At 39.3% G+C, this 18,370-nt stretch overlaps 1 protein-coding gene across 1 annotated transcript in view; it reads right to left on the reverse strand.

Moving 5' to 3' along the window:
* Positions 1-18,370, reverse strand: part of FMNL2 (formin like 2) — a 378,592-nt gene that overhangs the window by 38,700 nt on the left and 321,522 nt on the right. Inside the window, 2 exon segments of the mRNA XM_020970317.2 lie at positions 1,194-1,304; positions 4,733-4,807. Of these exon segments, the coding sequence (XP_020825976.1) occupies positions 1,194-1,304; positions 4,733-4,807 (186 nt within the window).

The raw sequence follows: 18,370 nt of genomic DNA on the forward strand, positions 1-18,370 counted from the left end.
TAAATTAAGGGAATGGCTACTGCAAGCATTTCTTCCATTCCTTGGGTGTGAGTGGATTCTAGTCCTGCAAGCTGCAGTTAAAAAAAAATGCTAAATTAGTTCCTGGTGATTTTCAAATTTTGATTTCATGTGCAGAAAAACATAACTCAACACCAAGGATTAAGATCAATGACCTCTGGGGGGGGGGTCGCTTGCAAACCCCCACTGGCTAACTTTGCAGCCCCCTCCCCCCTTTGTTTAGAGACTACGTAATCAGATTAATGAGGGTGTGACTAGCAACCAAGATTTAGACAGTTGCAAATAGATGAGAAATCAAAAAGGAAATTTGAGGTTGGGTGCTCTAGACTATTCATAAATAAACTACTGTCAGGAGCTGATAGCATAATACATTATGCTTTATAAGCAGATTCTGCAAAGTTATACCCTGCAGGTATCCCAGGGGCATTTAGGCTGTCTCAACCCATTTGGGAAGTTTCCTCCAGACTTCCTAAATCAGATTATGGTGGAATCTGAAGTCTAAAGCAGGATATAGGAACTCCAGCGACAAGGTAGGCACTTTGCAAGGGAACATGAAGTAATACAGATATGGGGCCATGCCTCTTCATACCCCTGCTCCCAGAATGAAAACCTTCTGAAGCGGTAACCACCATCTAAAATAAAATGTGTCAGTTCCTGGGTAGGTTTCCCAAGTTGCTTGCAGCTTTATCTGTATGATATAACCATTTGCTATTCACTTGCAGTAGTCATGGTCTTTGACTTTTACTGCCCAGAAGATGTCCTGGTATAGCTCAAAGCTTGCACAGTCCAGTAGTCTGGACTCAGAGTGAGAACACAGGCTGGACTGGGCCCTCAGAAGCAGCTGCAGTTGTAAACAGCTTAGGGCATGTGCTGAGTTAGCTAACTCTGCTACTAAGAGGCTGCTGCTGGCAAGAGACAGACTGGGGTCTCAGGAGCTCTGAAAAGAATCCAGTTTTATTGGCAGAGAAGCTCACAGAAGCAGAAGATCACGCAATACCCCGATTTGATCCCTTTAGCCAACATGGCAGCAGTTTGCTGGACCATATTGAGGTCCTGATTGGCTGATTAAGAATTGGAGAGTAATCAAACTCCTTTCACTTTGGAAATATGCTAATTAGAGCTGGTCACATAAATCAAATGCCACACTACAGGCCTGTGGTCTCAGTAATACTCACATCCAAGTATTCATCCAGGCCTAATTTGGTAAATTCATACTGGAGGTGAACTCTGAAATTCATGTCTTCAACTGAATGGACTACAATGTTAATGAACTGCATAGATGCCACCTGAAAGGAAACGAACTCAAGGTTAGAAGCACTCCAGCATCAGCCCCATCGTATGCCTTCTCCACCCAATCCTGTGGGGAACCTTTTCCAAGAAAACAATTTCTCATCTGACAATTCTGCAACCCTATTTTCATTCATTTCTCATCCTTGCCAGTGTGTGATGCTGAGACCTTTATACTATCTCCCCCTCTCTAATGAACTCCTAACCACAACTCCATACTAGTACTGATTTTACTCCCAAATTCCCTGTGTCCACCTTCTAACCCTACAATCCTCCCAAGATTAACTAGGTTCCCACCATGGAAAATGCTGTAATATAGATCACTCAATTCCATTTTCCTTTTGTGATAGAGAAAGATATTTTTACAAAACATAATTAAAGATAACTTGATAACTATTTTCCCCAAGGCTGTTATATTGTAACATTGTACCAAGAAAGCTTCAGCCCTTGAGGAAAACTACATTTACTTTCCCTCTAAGAATGAGTCCCATCTTCTGGGTTTCATGAATGGTTTCCCTGGTACATATTCTTCCTGTATGTAGGTCATCTATTGCTTAGTTGTAGCTGCTTATGTCTTTAAGGTACATAGTCTCCCAGGCCACAAGGGTACTTATTAGTTGCATAGAATACTAGAGTAACCACAGGCCTAGGAGAGACTAGTGCCCCATCTGCAAAATGAAGGGACTGGACCACATAAGCCCTAAGATTCCTTCCAGTTCTGATAGTCTGCATTTCTAGGTTATTTATAAAGATTCCATCACTGGTTTGTTGCCGTTTCCATGCTGAATATAGACAAGCCAACAAAACCTTACTTTACTCACAGAAATTAGAGCTAAAAGGGAACTTGGAGGTCAGTTTGTCCACATTTTCCATCTTACAGATGAGACAAGTGATGAGCAGAGAGGAGGAGCAATTTGATCAAGGCCATAAAGGTAGCAAACAGCCAGGATTTGAACCCAAATTCTCTGGTTTCAAATCCTATGCTCTATATTGCACATGTATAACCTATATCAGATTGCTTGCCAGCTTGAGGGTGAGGGGCAGAGTGGAAATGAGGGAGGGTGAAAAAATTTGGAACTCAAAATCTTATAAAAAATGAATGCTGAATACCATCTTTACATGTAATTGAAAAAAAAATACTATTTACAAATCCTGCACTCTTTCCAGCTTATAACTATTCTAAATGATTCTAAATGATATTGCATTATACCTTGTAGGAAGAACTTTCTAGAACTGAGGCTATTTAACTAAATCTCAACACCTAGGCAGGTCATACAATGTCCTATTTCTGGAAGTTTTAAAGGTTTGGGGCTTTTTGATTGTTCTGTGAATGTGTTCCTCCTCCCTTTTTATAAGTAGATTTAAATGACCTGTTGAGGACCCTTCCCTTCAGCCCGCTCTGATGAGGGCAACTAGGGGAAAAGAAGAACCCAGCTGCATTTCACGAGCACTCTTAACTTTCCTTTACTGCAAGACTCAGGCTGTTTCTCTTCTAAAGTGATTTGGTACATACCATTTTAAATAACATGTAGCTCTAGTTAAGACCAGATGGTGGTAGCAAAGATTTCAAATGTTCACCTATTTGCCATTAACCACGTACTGTTCTGCACAGCAGAGCTGCCATATTTTTAATAAGCTCAGTGACAAAAGGAAGCAACCCCACTAAAGAGTAGAATGAGAAACATAAATGCATTTGTGAGTGAAGGTGCAAGCATGCCCTTGGAGATATATATTTCATAGTTTTATGTTAGAAGCTTTCATTCAAACAATGCCTGCATATGTACATAATGGAAAGGGTGAACACTTTTCTTTCAGCACGTGAAATAGGCAGATGACTGACATGTGGATGTTTAAACATTCCTAATACAATTAACAACTTCGGCCCAATTAGGAAGGCTCAAAGGAGTTTCTGAATTGGACTAAGGTCCCAAACTACTGGGGGGGGGGGGAGAGAATCCAGAATGTGGACTCTGTACCTCTTTAGAAACCATTGCCAATGTTAAAAATTCACTGAAAAACATTAAAGCATCTCAGTAATTTCCACAGATTAACAAAGATACTCAGTGTATGGTGATTCCTAGTATCATGTCATAGAAAGTTTTTTTAAAAGCAGAAGCTTAAAAAAAAAAAGCAGAAGCACAAATACTGTCAGATTATGTACCTTTCCTAAACTTCTCTTTTCCTCTCTGATTTTGCAAAGTAATAACAGAACAAGAACACACATACACACACATGCAAAAACTGAGGAACTATAAGTGGCAAAAATAAAACAATATTATTGTTTTATAATTATTTATTATTAAGTGCAGGTTAAACATCTGTGATACATCTTTCCCATATTTTGCTGTTAATAGTAAAAACCACAAGAAATTTCATTAAGGCGAATTGGTCCTTTGTCTGATGTCCCATACCCAGGAATGAACAAAGTGGTGACTTTCCACATGAGTGACCCAGGTGGCTCAGGGGCTGCCGTGGGGAGTCAAGCCCAGACAATGTCATCTCTGGTCCAGGAGAGATTCGCCAGAGGAAAGTGAGTTAGGTCAGGGAGAATCTGGCGGTCTGGGTCTACTTCTACTCTGAGGCCCTTTACTTCAGAAAATTATGCTCAGTGGTTAACTTATGAGGATCAAGACATTAATTAATGTGCCATCCTATTCTTTTACTGCCTGCTGGAGACTTGGTTAGTGTTCCATTATATGTTCTTTCATGTGCACCGGCCTGCTAGAAAAGCCTGGCAGATGACTGATGCCTGATTGAAATTATTCTGTGTGTATGGAAAAAGGAGGGTAGTAGGGGGGAGCAGGGGAGAAACACAAAGCTATTTAAATCTTATAATGCCCTCCAATAAAACTGCAATCATTGGATTATTAATAGACGTCTATCAGAAGCTCAAGTTACAAAAATGCATTCTCTTAAGCACTTCCATTTTTGAAATGTTTATCAACATATCCACCTCATATGCCAATATATTATATCATTCTTCACGTCTTGTGGCAACAGGATTTTGATGGTTTATACCGTATACCATCAGCTTGGCCAGTACCAACCAAAGAATGCAGATGTTGCTAGACAATGCCAGCTCTTGCTATAAGTGCCATGTGATGACAGATGTAGGATCGTGCATGCCTTTGTGGGCAAGAAGCACTGGGCCTGAATTCTCTTTTTCCCAACTGTGAATCTTCCTCCCATATGCTGCAAAGTTGCTCCTAGAGTCCTTTTTATGATATCATGCAATATATATGATACAACAAAACATATTCATGCACCAAAGGAAACTGATAAATTAAAATAGACATTCTGGGGTCTAACAATAACACACTACACTCTCGTTTCATTATGTTTGCTATGAATACATCATCTACATGTTCTCCCAAAACGGAGAAACTTTGTGTAACAATACATTGAATTCACTGCTAAAATAACTTACCATAAAATCTATGTTATTATCTTCATTTCTGAAATGTTCCATCAGCTTCTCAAAGCGCTGTTTTTCTCCACAAACCTGAAAAGACACACATATTTTCACCATGTATGTAAAATCTCTTTCCAGGGAGTTTCAAAATCACATTCAGAAATGATTAGAATTAACAGGTCTTTCCACAAAGTCAGTATTTTTTCTCTTTTCTCATAGTGTACAATTCTTCTCTATGTTGCCCTGACTCCCATATCTGAATGTGGGCCAGGTTAAAAGTATCACAAAGCAATATTAGGTTTTCTCTGCATGCTGCTCTGATAGTCTAAAACTCTTTTTCAATCTGTTTTTGTTTCACTGGCAGCCTGTGTGAACCACCTAATTCTGAAATATGTGCCTAGACCCTAGAAAATTGTTACATGGTGAAAAAACAAAGAGCAGAAATGTTTGCAAAGTCATTTCTAAAATTCTTGCTTCTCAAAATGCTCAGACTCTTAGGGATAACTCTGAGATGGACTCTTCCAAGAGGAGTCAATTAGACACATCTGAAAGTGTATTAACACTTTCAGTCCACAGGGACACTGCAGGGCAGGAGACCAATCAACTAAGAAGTAGGGGCTCGAAATGTGTAAACACAGATAAATAATGGACATACTAGAGGACTGTTGTTTTAAATTTAGCTTCTCTGATTGCCACTATGTCAATCAGTCAGCCAATCAACAATTTATTAAACAATATGTGTCAGACTAAACACCAGGGATATAAAAGGAAGGGAAAACAGTCCCTGCCCTCAAGGAGTTTACAATCTAATGAGGGTAACACCACATAAATCAATAGATATAGGTAAGACACAGAGAGTCAATGGCAAGTGATTTCAGAAAAAAAAGGTTCTAGCATCTGAGAAGCCCAGGAAAAGCCTCCTGCAGCAGGCAGAGCTTAATCTTGAAAGAAACCAAGGATTCTAAGAAGTAGAGGTGAAAAGGGAAAGCATTTCAGGTAGAATAGATGTGTCTGAGTCAATACAAAAGTAAAATATGGAGGGTGGAATGTTGAGTTCAAAGAACAGACAAGTGGGAGCAGTATGGCTAGATCACAGAACATGTGGAGGGCAGTAAAGCATAAGAAGAGTCTATTGAGCACATGAGCACCAAGATGAGAGAGATTAAATGGTTCACACTGCAACCTTATAGAGACCTACTCTAGTCATCAAAGAGCCTCTTTAAAAGTTCAAATGAAATGTAATGGTTCTTTTTTTTTTGTTGACTTCCTCATCTCTCCTTCTTCTACCCATATCACATCTCCAAAGGCTGATTCTAACAGACACCACTAATACCTGTTAATATGTCACAGATTTAATCCAAGGGTTTACATCTCTAAAATGAGGGGGACCTCCAACATCCCTTCTTGCTTTAACATAAACCCTATGTTAAATTGATACCTGAACCATAGAAAAATAAAGGATTCTGGTTAGAGCATCCCATTTTCTAATTCAATTTCTTCAGTACTCAGAGGATTTCTGATTTTATTTGTATGAGGGCACCCCCTCCACTAATGCAAATTTTGAATCTTACATACTTCAGGATATGGCTACTATAGCCAAAACATTCATTATCTATCAGTGTTCTCTCCGCAGGATATTTCCTTTTTAATCTTCTCCAAATCTTCATTTATATAAAACATTGGATCTCTGGGTTTGATGCTACTGGATTATGAACTCAGAATAGAATCTATATTTTTTTAGGGTAGGGACTGCCTTATTCATCTCTGTTTCTCCCTTAATGCCTGGTATAGTGCACTGAACTCAGTAGGAGTTTAATTTACATTTGCTGATTGAAAGAATAGTCCTTTGTTGTACAACATGGGACCTATATTTAAAGTCTGTCATACTTGGTAAGATCTGCCAGAACTAATGGGTCTCACAGAACCTAGGGTCATCTCCCCTGCCACAATGAGGCATTGTAGTAGGACTTCAGCAAAGAAAACTCAGGGATATTATGTCTTAAAAAGTCATCCCTGAGGAATTTTCTACTGAATATGAACTCTGCAGTGACACTTCATTGCTATTTATTTAAGCTATGCCAAATTAAAGGAAGTGAGGGTATATTGCTTAGAGAAGGGATAACCAATTGCCAAGTCCCCCAGTGGGGGAATTCATAATTACCTTAAAATGTATAAAGTATTTATTACATTAGAGGAGGAGGAACTGCTATTCTCCATCTTTTTTTTTTTAAGGAAATTGGGGTTAAGTGACTTGCGATGCGTCACACTGCTAGTAAGTGTCAAGTGTTTGGTCTGAGGCCGCATTTGAACTCAGGTCCTGCTGACTTCAGGACCAGTGCTCTATCCACTGCACCACCTAGCAGCCTCGATCTTTTCTAAGGATGCAACAATGCTCATATTTCAATAAAGACAAAATTAGCACAAAGACTGTTAGCCACAGAAGTGGGTTACAGAGCAGGTCATAATACCAAGCAAGAATCATAAATCTAGAACTAGAAGGTACCTCGGAGACCATCTAGTCCCATCCCCTCAACAGAACAATTGTCCTATTAACATGTAACAATTGACAAGTCCATGCATACAAGTTAGTTTAGGAATGACCTAATATGGATTCATCTATGAGGGATTTCTAGCTCTAAAACTGTTCCACTTTTTTCTTTTCCTCAAACAATTATATTTGCTCTACACAACACTAGTGCCTTTCACTAGATATTAATCGCCACCTACACAACTTGGTGGCATCAGTATGACATCAGGGCCCAGTTTATGAGGAGTCTGGAAAGGGGGACTGAGATAGAAGAATCTCAGTGTAGAAGACTCTAAAATAGGTTTGTCAAGACTACTCTGCACAGAATCCAACCATCCCTTTCCAGTCTGTGCAGATGTAAGCCATGGACCCAGGTGTCACTGACAGTGCAAGAGGGTCCCAAAATACACTCAAATATTCATCTACAACCAACTCTTTCCCCCAGCTCCATCTATGAGCCTCACCCTCACTTGTACTAACCTAGAAACTTAGTGGAATCAATCCATGGGCACAATCCAGAAAACTGTCATATTACTGTAGGTACACATTAACTAGCTCAACCAACCAATGAATCAACAAAAAAGTATTTAGTGTTGACTGTGTGCCAGACACTATGCCAGGACCTGGACGTAAAGCTTTAAAAATTAAATACAGGCCCAACCCTCAAGGAGCTTAATACTCAATCTCTGAAAAAAGCATAATATGTAGAATTATAAGAGTTGAGTTTAAAGTCCAGTTCTTCTCCTCCCAATCGTTCTGATTTTGGGGAAGTCACTTTACCCCAAAATGAGAATCCAGACTAAATGATATCTAAGGCACCTTTTGGTTCTAATGCCTAAATTTCCATGTTCTTATTTCCTTTTCCTGCCTCAGGCTACATCTTATACTACAAACGTCTTAGGTTCCATGAGCACCTAAGGACCCAGGTTAAAGGATTTATAACTTATTTAGAAGAAAAAATATTTCTTGCATATAAATCTTCAACTTGGAATCAGGAATGGAGAGTCTGAATCCTGGCATAAATATTTACTAGTTGGGAGATAACAAAGTCACTGAACTTCTCAAGACTCAATTTTTCCATCTGCCAAATGGGGATAATACCAGTACTCCCTAAATCACAGGTTTGATAGAATGAAAGCACTTAAAAAGTTTAAAGTGCTATATAAATGAGTTATTGAGTGCAATTTTCTCAACTGACACATCACAGGATCATCAATTTATAAGGATCTTAGTTAGCATTCATCTAGTCCAATGCCTCCCCTCCCCCCCATTTACCAAATGAAAAAACTGAAGCCCAAAAAGGTTAAATAACTTGCTCAAGGTCACACAAACAGTAAATGACTGAAGTGAAATTCAAACCCAGATCCCTGACCCCAAACCCACAGCTTGTTCTTCTATTCTGTATCCGGTGGCATGCAGCATGTGTTAGACCAATTTTTTCTCACCACCAGATTCTATCCCCGAAATACAAACCAAACAGCCCCTCAAATGAAACAAGAAAGGAACATGAGGCTGGCACACAATAGGGTCTGTCTGAAGATAACATGTGCAGAAGCTTGTGGTGATTCTGTCATGAAACCCAGCAAAGAGTAAGGAAAAGCACAAAGTCCAAGCCTGAGAGTGTCATCCTGATCTACCCCCACCCAAAAACAAAAACAAAAACAAAGCAAAATTTATTATCAGAGGTAACTTCCCAGTAGAAAGTAATGTTTTATAGTCTATAATATATTTGATAACTTCCAGCTTTTTCCATAAACATGCCAGTGATCTGAGCAATTTAAAATGTGAATACTCCAGTAAATAGTTTTGTATTCCAATGTGAGACTGCATGGTCTATTGGAAAAAGCATAGGACTTGGAAGCAGAAGCCATGGATTAAAATACAGACTCTCCCACTTACCATCCATGGCATCCCGGACAAGCCATTTATCCATTTGAACCTCAATGCCTTCATCTGTGAAATAAGAGTAATATTTGCGCCATCCATCTCACAGCATTGTTGTAAACTGAACAGCAGTTATTATTGCCATCCTCTTCATCACAGAGGGATGGTAAATGGTTGCAAATTTCCCTGGGATATAATCTGCCTTAACCGGCTTGCAGTGTTAGAGGAAGAAGACCAATTAACTTTTTCAATTAATCCTATGCTATTACTATAAATCAGATTCATCCCTAGCAATGAAATTACTTATGATGTTCTAATCCGCCAAATGTTAAAATGTCAACTTATTAACCAATTAACACTAGCTAATTTAGGTTAGGTATAAAAATGACTGATTGTTAAATGGATAACTAATCACTTTTGCTTGTGGTCTAATTAAAAGCAGGATATCCAACTGTCTGGGACAGTTTAAGTGATGTTTTTGTCTGCACATCTTTTCCAGGTCAATAACTCTATGAAGCAAGACTGCATTTCAATTGCTTGCTCCATTTGTTGATTTTAAACTCATACTCTCTTCTAATGCTAATAATGAACAAATTCCCCAGGGGTGTCATCAAAGGATTCCTTCAGTTTTATTTCAGAGGGTAAGGACATTGGTGTAAGGTAAGGACACGGGTTTCATCTGGATGGTAGATAATAATAATTGTATCAATTATATTTATGTAAATATTGTAACAGTTTCCAAAGTGTTTTCCCTTCTGTTATTTTGTTGGATTCTCACAACAAGCCTATCAGATAGGCAGTGACTCAAGCTGTTGTACTAGAAAAGGCACTGGATTTGAAATTAGGAGATGTGAATTCATATCCAATAATTATTAGCTATGGACAAATCAACTTAGCCTTTTTAAGCTTCTCTTTCCTAGAATATAAAATGGAAATAGTACTTTATAAACATATGTTATATAACTATGAACCATTATCTCCATTTTACAGATGAAGAAATTAAGGTTCTAAGAGTTTAGGAAATGACTTGTCTAAGGTCACCCTTAAATGACCACATACATCACCAATCATGGATCAAAACTGATACTAGTACAACACAGATTGTAAATTATAGAGAAGTTGTTGACTTGCACTGATTAACTTGCAGAGGGATTTTCCTCATCATGTATTCCCTAACACCTATGAAATTACTTATCCAGACGAAAAACAAACAACCCCACATAGACAAAAATTGTCTATATTTCTACCAGTCTTTTTGCCTATTAATTGCAAAATAGTTCGTTCTTCCCCTTTCAGAAATGTAATTGCTCAAAATAAGTATCACAGGAATTCAAGAGAAACTGACTTAAACTCTAATGCTGAAGTACACCCAATAGAGAAACTAACAAATAATCAAGGGTCCAGTCTAGAAGAGTTTATAAAACTGATTCCATATGGATAGTCAAAGAAAATGCTGACAAAAGAAAAATAGCAAGCTATTTATAGCCTGCTAATCAAATGAAAAACCATCCAACCCCAGGGCAAGTGATACTGGAACAGTTCACACTAGGTAAAGTCAGTAAATCATTGATGCTAGCCTAGTGGAGTGAAGTCAGCATTGAGCAAACCTTTGGCTGTCAATGTTTCTTCACAAATTTCTCCTTCTGTCATCAGATGAATCAGTGTTAGGAACATGTATATTACGAGAGGCAAAGAAATGCCTTTAATCTTCCAAAATAAATTGTATTGTTTCAAATAGTCTGTAGATGTACAGATGATCGAGATTTTATGAAACGAACCCTCACTAAATGAAACCATATGTTATCATTTAGGTCTGAACACAATTCCAGGTTCAGGTGAATGAAAGAATAATGTAAACTAGCATCATCATTACGGCTTTCCACTGTGAAAGAGTTAAAGGGGGTCCTAATTAGCTCTCCAAATTGTCTGTCTATACAAAATCTTATATTGCTGTGCAGTCAGTTGTAAATAAATAGGCATTGGAGGACTGTGTTTGCTTGTACTCATCCATAAGAACAACTCAATTTCAAGAACCACCCACCATTTTTCAAGGCAAAGAAGTGTCTTATCAAGGTTCACATTTATATCCACATTACCTCAGTGTTCATTAGACAAACATATTCTGGAATACTACAGGAAATGGCAAGATATGTTTAGTGAAGGTTGGTAAGAGACATATCCCACATCAAAAGAAAACAGTATTGGCTCATACAGTTCACATCTGGACCACCACCACTACCACAAATACTTAAAATAAAGCAGTAATGATTAGAGTGCCTCTTTTTACTTTTGCAATTGATTAATTTCTTGAAAACTGGTCAGAATGAAAGGAATAAAAAATGTGAATTTTAAGTTGTTTTCAGAATCTGAGAAATATTTAATCAGTGATCCTCACAAGGATTTTTTCCCAAGGGTCTCCTCAAAGTATATGATATGATCAATAAAACCAGAAATACATTTCCACTTATTTTATAGATTATTTACATTACAGTTTCCACCACCTCTTCTTATAAGTTTTTAGATTAAAATTTTACTATTATGCTACTGAACTTGGTCATTTCCACTTTTTAATCTTCTTTATCTTTCCCTCATCACCTCCCACATACAAACATATTCCATCTAATCATTGCTCTAAATTCCCTATATCAGCCAGGTACACAGAGAAAGAAACAAAGAAGTCTAGAGGGCACAGCTTTTTCCCAAAAGGACCCTTACTGTGCTGGAGGTCCTCTCAAAAAGCAGAAGTCTCCCCTTTTCTGAGGTCAATATATGTGCAAAATTTGAGATCCGGCAAAGTGACACAGTGTATAGTGTTGGCCTTGGCGTCAGTAAGACCCAAGCTGGAATCTTGCCTCATTTACTAACTGTATGATCCTGTGTAAAGCACTTAACCTTTCAGTCTCAGTTTCCCCAATTGTAAAATAGGGACAATTATAGAGCACCTACCCCTCAGGATTGTTGTGAGGAAAGAGGAAAGAAGTGTGGAGCAGTGGCATAATAATATGTATAGCTCTTTGTAAAACTTAAAATGCAATACAAATACTGACTATTATTGTCATAGAGTTAAAACTCATGTCGTTGGTAGAAGAGATGACCAGAAATCAAATGAGCAGGTGTTAATAGCATACAGTTAATATCCAGCTATTCTAGAGAGGAGAAAGAATTGAATAACGTGCTCATACCTCTTTACAGGCATGGAAATACACCAAAGTACCCCAACAGACCCTCACAGAAAAAACACCACACAAACCTGACTCAAGAAAGAAGTTTAACCACGCTGGCTAGGGGTACAGAACACAGCTGCCAAACCACTATCTCCTTCACATCTGGTACTCTCATGCTTATAAAGCTAGGAAATTCTGCCCTGCCCAGATACAAAGACCCACTCCCAGGAAAAACAAAATATATTTTCACTTAAAGGAGAACTGAAGTAAAAAAGCAAGACTATTGCCAAAAAGCAACTGAACTATGTTCTCAAACATCTGGGGAAGAAATTTCTGAAAAGTCTCCCAAACCATTTTGGATCAACCCGGGGCCCTTACTGAAAAGGAGTCGATGTTTTAAAGTGCCGCTAACCCAGAGACTAAGTTCAGAAGACTAGTATTCCTACAGCCAAGATGAGTCTGTTTTACAAGGCGCCTTCCATAAAGACGATCATCTTGCTGGCCAGATGTGAAATTGAACAACAGAGTTCAGTGCCCCACCCAGCCCTTCCCTCAAACACATTTCAGGCCCTGTGCTTTCTAAGCCCTTCCCAGTAAACGCTAGTCCTTGGCTCCCCTGAGAACAGCAGCTACCAAAGGCACCACCAAAACCCCACTGCTGGATTGAAGGCTACCTCCTGTGAGGTGGATTATAAATATGCTGCTGGGTCAGTTATATAAAAATTAAGAGGCCTCTCTCTCGCCTAAATGCTGCTTCTCTGCTCTACTCCCCAGCCAGCTCTGCTGCCACAATACTGTCTTTTTCTCTCTCTTACAACAGGCCCCTGTGATCAGCAGGGCTCCCAGCAGGAAGGCCCTGTTTTAGTGGCCGAGTCTGTTTTGATTGCTTAGGCTGCCATTCCTAGGATGTGCTGGAGAACAAAAGTTCAATTTTCTTCTGATGGCCTACTTAAGTAAATAGTTATTTCATATTTAGTCCTAGGTAGGAAAAAAAAAACCTAATACATCTTTTACCTTTTACTGAGAAAACTAGCAACATGGGGATTACTGATGCCATCACAAACCCATTTAGGGTTGAGAGGAGTGGGGAAAGCTTTATGAACCCTGAGGAGTTGTTAGCATTTTTCAACCAGGAGCTTTTCTGCAGTTCTTAGAAAAAATAAATGGCTGGAGTGACTGAAGGGCATCCTTAGGACTTACTGCTGACAATAAAGTCTACTTGTGATTTAAATGCAGGCATTCTAATCTAAATGAAGCATTTAGAGGCGGAGGCTAAATAACCATATCTTACTCCAATGAAGCAAATATTAATGAAAGGTAAACAATGGGGGTTTATTCAGCATGCCATTCCCTTTTAGGTCTCATTAAACAGAACATTTGGATCAATCCTGGCACAGTAAACATCCAATTAAGACAAAGAGGTTGTAAACTACACAATGCCAAACCATCTGATGAAAAGAATCACTCATGCAGATGTTTCAAAATATCCAGATGTTTGGCATCACGAAAGAAAAATATCCCATTTAATTCAGATCATTTGCAATAGATATACACTGAGTGCTTGTTATGGCAGAGCCCTAGGCTCTAGAAGTATATAAGAACTGTAGTAGTTTTTGGTGTCTTAAATGCAGAGTCTAAGTAGTAAAAACAACAACAACAAAAAAAACAACAAAAAAAATCACCTCCCTGGATATCGAGGCTTAGCTTTTACAATAAGTGGCTATCTCCTGCCTTCTCTCCTAAAGGCAGCTAGATAATGTAGCTGACAGAGGGCTGGGCCAGAGTCAAGAAGACTTGAGTTCAAATGTGACCTCAGACATTTATGAGCTGTGTGACTGAGTAAATCACTTAACCTCTGTCTGCCTCAGTTTTTTCTACAGTTAAATGAGGATAATAACAACACCTACCTCCCAGAGTTGGTAGGAGGTTTGCAATAATAATTATAAAGCACTTAGCCCAGGCCCAAAACATAGTAGGCATTTAATAAATCCTTCGTCCCTCTCCTCCCTCCCTATAAAATTCCTGGCTGTTGCATGCATTTCTTATCTGCCTATACAGTGAGACAGAACCCCGAATATGCCACACTAAACAAAAGGAGTGACCAGAGCCTGGCGTATTGAGACGGGATGTCAAAGCAAGAAAGATGACTCTTCTAGGTTCTTTTTCCTCTTGTCCTTTGAAATCAACTCACCTGGGTTGGTTCTTTGTCTGAGATACAGGTATATCCCATGGGTCTATGCCTCTCTCCTCTTGTCTCTGGATGTTTCAAGTTAGGCTTTATGCCTTCTCTTACATAAGTTAAAATACACTAAATAATGACTTCTTGCTTTTAACATCATTTGGTATAATTACCTTTTCTCTGAAAACCTGTAAGTCTCCCAAACCAGCTTCAATAGACTGGGACAATATCCTCCTGAGCAGAGTTGTATTTTAATTCTTCAGGGGGACTTCTTGATACCAAAAGCCTTTAAGATCCAAAGGAGGAATTTGTAGTAGTGGAATGAGAAGTGGCATAGAATAGTGAGTGACTAGACACACCTGACTTAGGGGTTAGAACAACCTGGGATCAAGATCCACCTTTAATACAGACTAGTTGGGTGGCCCCAGGCAAGTCAAAACATTTCGGTGCCCATGTGACTCTTAGGACAGCACTGGTAGTTAATATTTCCTCACAGGGAGCTTCCAAGACCAAAAAACAAAACAAAACAAAAACAACCAAACCAGAAGTTAACATTCATTGGGGAAAAAAGTAGTATCACATAGGTAGTCACTGTCTCTTCAATAATGCCAGTGTTGCTTTTATCACTGACGTGTATCATAGTGTTAATTCTCTGATTTAAGAATCATAGAGAAAAAATTTATAGGATATTAGAACTAAAAAGTCTCTTGGAGATCATGTAGCCCAACTGCAACACAGATAATGAAAATGAGGCCCAGAAAGGTAAGGTGACTTGCCCATTGTCACACAGTTTAAGGACAAGAGCCTCAACTCAAACACAAGGCTTCTGACTCTAAATCAAGTGCCATTTTCACTATGCCATGCCACTTCAGGCGAAGACTGGGCTTAATTCTCACTACAAAAGGAACCTTCCACATGATTACACTAGGCAGGGGAGAAAATCTCTCCCCAGCAGGTAGGAATAATCTATTCTGCTCCTATGTTAGGTGTTTAGGGGCTCTGTCTAATCCTTGGTCTTAACCAGGTAATGCAGTTATTAGCCACATTAAATAATGCTTTTCTTTGTGACTCTGAAAGACATGCAGAAAAACCCTGGAGCTGTATGCTCTATTTAGGATCACCATGATCACAAGGCCCACCAATGTCCCTCCAGGAGATTCAGTTCCAAGAAAGAATATGGGAATAATAAGGAGAAGGCTGAGGAGACATTCAGGTCCAGTGACTCAAACTGTCAGGCTCAAAAGTTGACAGGACCACATAAACAGACAGAAGAGGAAAAATACAACTTCGTGATAATTTTCCAAACATAGACAATTCTTGCTTTACATAAGTAGAGCATTCCATAGACCTCTGTGTATTTTTATGTAATACAAATTTGCCCACCGATGTGAGGAAGGGAGGGAGGAGGAAAGGTAGGAAATAAGCCATGTGTCCGTGGAGGGAGGAGGAGACATGGACACATGGGGGTGAGGGACAGAGTAGAGAGAGCAGGAGGAAGAACATACGGGGGCTAGGGCCAGTGCTGTGGGGCCCTGACCAGACCAAGAAGAAGATGCAAGGGGAAGACATATAGAGACTGCACACAGACACAGAGAGGAGAGGACAGGCCATGCAGGGGCCAGGGACAGACAGGTGGTACCCGACTGCAGATGGATGAAAGACAGGTGGGCAGAGCAGGGCAAAGGTCTGCACTCTTGGCGTCAGAGGTATTAAGCCAAGCCCTCAATCCAGAGGCACCGGGGGTGGTCTCTTCATGCATCTGCTCTACTTTCACTTGGTGTCTGTTAGTTGTTTTTTTTTTTTTTTGAGGGGAGTATTCTTTTTAGGGGGGTATGGGATAGGAGGCTGCAGAGTGCCAAGCCAAGGGGCAGGAATGGAGAGAGAGAGCACAGTACTGTATAGTAAAGTCAAGTATTTTTGGGGAATGTGAATTTCTTTCAAAATTCTTTATATAAATTCAAATTTGTATAATATGAATTTACGTAAAGTAAGAATTGTCAGTACACTAAAACATAAACCCTAGGTATCTACCAAAAAGAATACATTATTTATTAGTTATAGTGGAGAACACTCTGATGTGTTAGATTCTGTTACAGCTAAGCAGGGTATCAATGAATCTAGATGCCTCTTAAGCTAAAACGGAAATTGCCAGAAGATTGATAAGAAAGGAGTCGCAGCAGCAGCAGCAGCCAAAATCCAACTGTCAAAATCCAATAGAGCTTAACACTCAAATTACATTGGCCATGTCCACTCTCTGAGGGAAAAGGCTGTCAGACAGCTCACCTTCAGAATGATAGGTGACTGGCAGTAATTAAGAGCTGCTACACCACTTTCTTCTATGGACTGTGTTGGAATAAGTCACTGGGAATGAAAACAACATTACTGTGCATCTTTAATGGGGTCGAATATAAAAGGAGGGAGCCTAGAGTGAGCTACATTCACTCCTCTCATCATGTGTGAGTAGGCACATATAGGAATGAAGAAAAGAATAAAGAACAAAAGAATGAAGAACAGCACTCTGCCCTGAGTTGGCAGGATGGAGTTTGGGATTTATCACAGGAGTGTGGACATGAAAAATCTAAATACTGAATATAAAAGCTCAGTGTTCCAAACACTGGATAAACTAGATTTGCTCCTAAATAAACGTGGATTTGCTGGCCACCAAACATCTGGCAGGGAATCTGGCTCCTCCATTTTCAATTCACTTTCTTATCCTGTCTACAAATGCAGAAAATTTGGGGGGGGAAGGAAGAGGAATGCACTTTAAAGGGAAATAAATAAAAGAAAGACACTCGGGAAAAATAGCTTGATTTGGAGGCAACATGTTGCAGTAGAAAGAGTGCCAGATTTGGAATCAGGGGACCTGGATTCATATCCCAGCTTTAACACCTACTATTTGTGTGGCCTTGGATAACTCACTTAACACAGCCAAATATTGTAGTAACTAGAATACTGTATTTGGGATTAGGAAGGTCTTCAGACAATTATTAGGAATGTGTGACCTTAAGCAAGTCACAACCTCTGTAGGCCTCAGTGTCCTCATCTGTATTATGGAGATAATAACAGAACCTACTTCTCAGAGCTGTTAAAAGGATAAAATTAGATAATGTCTGTTTGTTTGTTTTTTGCCTTTTGCTAGGCAATGGGGTTAAGTGACTTGCCCACAGTCACAGAGCGAGTAAGTGTTATGTGTATGAGACCAGATTTGAATTCAGGTCCTCCTGACTCCAGGGCCGGAGATCATATTTGTAAAATGCTTTGCAAATCTTAAAACACTATGTAAAGACTAGCTTTTATTATTACTTAACCTCACTGGGCAGCGGTTTCCTCATCTACAAAATGAATAGGCTGGGCAGGATTACCTATAAGGTCCCTTTTTACTATGATTTTTATGATCATATTTGATTAAGAGGTGTTAAAAAAAAGTCTACCCTCATTTACACCTGCGGCTCTTACACCCTCCTTGCTTCTTACTCATATAGTTACTACCTTCATTCAGGACCTCATCCTTGATTACTGCAATAGTGTCCCAATGAGTCCCCCCACTTCAAGTCTCTAACCATCTCAGCCCATGCTCCACATTACCACCAAAACAACTCTCCTTAAGCACAGACTCTACTACTTAACTAAGTCCAGAGGCTTCCTGTTACCTCTAGAATCAAATATAACTCCTACGGATAGCTTTTAAAGCTCTATACAGCCTGACCGCATACCCTAAAAAGAGGGTAAACTGATTTTCTCTGGGTTTCCCACATGTGATATTTTATCTCCCACCTTCATGCCTTTTCACTGGCCACTCTTCATGCCTGGAATATATTATCATTTTACCTCCTTCTCAGAGAGCGCTTTGCCCTTCCTCTAAAATTCAGATCAAACTTCATCTTCTGCATAAAGCCTTC

This window comes from Phascolarctos cinereus, unplaced genomic scaffold (genome assembly GCF_003287225.1).
Source record: "Phascolarctos cinereus isolate Bilbo 61053 unplaced genomic scaffold, phaCin_HiC Scaffold_726;HRSCAF=1367, whole genome shotgun sequence".
In the NCBI taxonomy this organism is placed as follows: Eukaryota; Metazoa; Chordata; class Mammalia; order Diprotodontia; family Phascolarctidae; genus Phascolarctos; species Phascolarctos cinereus.